This window comes from Camponotus vicinus, unplaced genomic scaffold, assembly GCF_025532165.1.
Source record: "Camponotus vicinus isolate PSW18456_S1 unplaced genomic scaffold, iyCamVici1.0 SCAF_6, whole genome shotgun sequence".
Classification (NCBI taxonomy): Eukaryota; Metazoa; Arthropoda; class Insecta; order Hymenoptera; family Formicidae; genus Camponotus; species Camponotus vicinus.
The window spans coordinates 15,074,417-15,077,460 of record NW_028141978.1 but is presented as its reverse complement, the minus strand read 5'-3'; the positions used below and the strand labels follow the sequence as shown (position 1 = coordinate 15,077,460).

Here is a 3,044-nt window from a genome sequence, read left to right as displayed (position 1 = left end):
TCTCCTGTAATCACCGCATGGTCGCCATGCTTTATCTCCTTTCGGGATGTGCAGAGGCGATAACCATAGGCTCTTTGATGGGCGGATGATGCCGTCCTGTAGAAGTAGATCAAATTCTGCACGTGCTGCTTTAAGCCTATCTGGTGCCAATCTGCGAGGCTTACTGGCCTCCGGTTGTCCAGGCGTTGTTTGAATATGATGCTGCGTTGTGTGTTTTGCCTCTTCTGCCGTTTTTCCAGGTTGAATTACATCTGGGAATTCCATGATTATTTTATAGAATCCCGTAGCTTCCAATATTGACTTGACTGAGGTTGCTTGACGATAGCATCTGCTACCGGTTGCTAAGAGTCCAGTTTGGACATCTCTCAGCTTTGCTCTTTTCATGTCAGGCATCAGATCATTACGCCGCGGTGGTCCAGTCGATAGCCCTCTATGGAGCTCCCGTGTGGGCCGAGGACGTTCTGGCTACCCGCCGCTTGAAAGACCTGCTTCGCAGACTCCAGCGGCGGGTGGCCATTAGGGTGGTCAGGGGCTACCGAACTGTGAGCCACGCGGCAGCGACGGTGCTTGCGGGGATGCCCCCCTTCGAGCTCGCGGCTCGCGCCAAATGTACCAATCTATGTACAGGAGGATCCGCGAGCTTTGTAATGGGGGGGTGGTTGTGACCGGCAAGCACCGTCGCATAGCGAAGGACCAGGCTCGACGGTCGATGGTCCTCAAGTGGCAGCGGTCACTTGAGGACACCAACGTTGCGGGTAAACGGACCGTCGAGGCCATAAGACCTACCCGAATGGATAGACAGGGTCAAGAAGGAAGGGATCACCTACCGGATGACACAGGTGCTCTCCGGACATGGTTGTTTCGGAGAGTTCCTGTGCAGGATAGGAAAGGAGCGTACCGCGGAGTGCCACCACTGCGACCATCCGCACGACTCGGCGCAGCACACGCTGGAGGTTTGTCCGGCGTGGACGGCCGAGCGTGCGGGCTTAGTGGCCGCAGTGGGGGCAGACCTCTCGCTCCCGGCCATCGCAAAGGCGATGGTCGGGAGCGCAGGGGCTTGGAAGGCTGTGTCCTCCTTCTGCGGCAGAGTTATGCTGCAGAAGGAGGACGCGGAGAGGGAGAGGGAGAGGCGAGGCGAAGGCCGTCGCCGCGCGACTCCCTTCCCGCCGGGAGACGGGGGCCAGATGCCTCCGCCCATCGGACCACCACCGAGAAGGCGGAGGTATCATAGCCTCCAACGTCCACCCCCTCGAGTCATTAGAGGGGAGGATGACCTCGACAGGGGGCGGGGACCCGGTAAGCCGGTTTCCCCTCCCCCGGCCGAGGAGAATGGGGGGGTGCTGCTTCGGGGAGCAAACGCTCCCCGCAGCAGCACTCCGAGGAAGGAGAAGGAGCCCTCCCGGGGCGTGGCCGGATCTCGATCCTACGGGGAAGAGTGGAGGCCCGCCCCTGGAGGGACATTGAAGAAAGAGCCCCGGGGTGCTACCCGAATCCCAACCCCTCTCGGGAAGGGAAGGAGGCCCACCCTGGGGCTCGGGGGGCCGGGGCTCGAGCGGGAGACTCGGGCCCCGACCCCGTCCCCCGGAAACCCCGAGGAGGGCGTGGCGTGGAGGCGGTGCCCCTCTGCGCCACAACTAGAGCAGGAGCCGTCGCGTAATAGCGGCGGCGCGGGCGGCCCCCGGCCCGGTATGTAAACATGCTGAACGGGGTCCGCCCGAGGTTAGGTCGGATGGGTGGGGGGAGGACGTCCGGAAGTATGCCAATGGCGATGCCCCCCCCAAACACCCGAGTAGGCACCCGGAGGGGTTTTAGTGGGTATGCCGTTAAATAGGCGAGTCCCACATAACCCTCACTCCCCCCGTGGGGAGTGAGGGTATCCATAAAGGATTTCCCCTCCGATATCAAAAAAAAAGGCATCAGATCGTAGTGCGCTAGGAAGTCCGCACCGATGATGGTTGTCCTACATTAGCCACCACGAATCGCTAGGGAAATGCTCGTCTTAGCCCTAGATCCGGTTGCAGCGTGACGAAGCCATACGTTGTAATTCTGGAGCCATTGGCTGCATACAACTCGTATGGTTCGGGTCTCTGCCTGCTCCGCATCATCGTGTGTGGAAAGACGCTGACGTCAGAGCCAGTATCCACTAGGTATTTGATCCTGGAGCGACGGTCGGTTACGTAAAGACGGCATGGTCCTGGGCTGTTATCACTGGCCGTCCTCAATGATCGCCCGTCTCGTTTCCCTTGAAAGCACATGGCTGTGTGCATTTTCGAGCTTCTGCACCGAATCGTCGGTGATAGAAGCATATGCCTTCTTTTGTAGGTGTTTTGCTCCTTGTTCTGCCTCTTGACCCCCCGACTCCTTACTCGCTCTCGACCTCGTTGGAATCCCTTGGCCATCTTTGACATCTGCTGTGTGAGGGTGGCCACTTGCTTGGTTAATGCCTCCATTTGCGCTGCCCAAGTGTTTTGTGGTCCTGCATCTGCTGCTGTTTGCTCCGTGGCCAACACCAGGGCTCGGCTATTCACCTCATGTATGCGATCAGCCTGTTTAGCCACATCTTGTAGCTTGTCATCCTTTCGCGTTGCCAGGATAGCCTGCATAGTTGGTGGTAGTCGTCCCAACCAGAGTGTCTTTAACAGCTCGGGTGTTACTGCTGTTCCGGCCAGAGTGCTTAGGTGCCGTAAAAACTGCGAAGGTTTTCTGTCTCCAAGCTCCTCTCTTTCGAATAGTTGTCGGATCCGCTGCTCTTGAGTGTCTGTCAGACGCTGGATGAGCGCGCTCTTTATAGTGGCATATTTGTTTGTGGAGGGGGGGCGTGTGATGGCGTCCTTTACTTCTCTTGCTTGCTTTGGCTCTAGCTTGGATATCACGTACCTGTATTTGGTGTCGTCATCGCTGATTCCTCCGAGAGTGAATTGCCCTTCTATCTGTGCGAACCATAGTTCTGGGTCTTCAGGCCAGAAGGCGGGAATTCGTACGGCGACTCTGCCGACACTCGTCTCCTCCTCGTCGAGCATAATCGTGCTATCCTTTTTCGGCAT

At 58.1% G+C, this 3,044-nt stretch overlaps 1 protein-coding gene across 1 annotated transcript; it reads right to left on the bottom strand.

Annotated features, from left to right (window-relative positions):
• Positions 1-1,982: 1,982 nt before the first annotated feature.
• On the bottom strand, positions 1,983-3,044 carry LOC145973284 (uncharacterized). Its single transcript, XM_083102545.1, has one exon. The coding sequence runs from the start codon at positions 3,042-3,044 to the stop codon at positions 1,983-1,985; it is 1,062 nt and encodes a 353-aa protein (XP_082958671.1).

Excerpts from the sequence above, each read along its gene's own strand:
- LOC145973284 (XM_083102545.1), bottom strand. The coding sequence starts at position 3,044 with ATGCCGAAAAAGGATAGCACGATTATGCTCGACGAGGAGGAGACGAGT.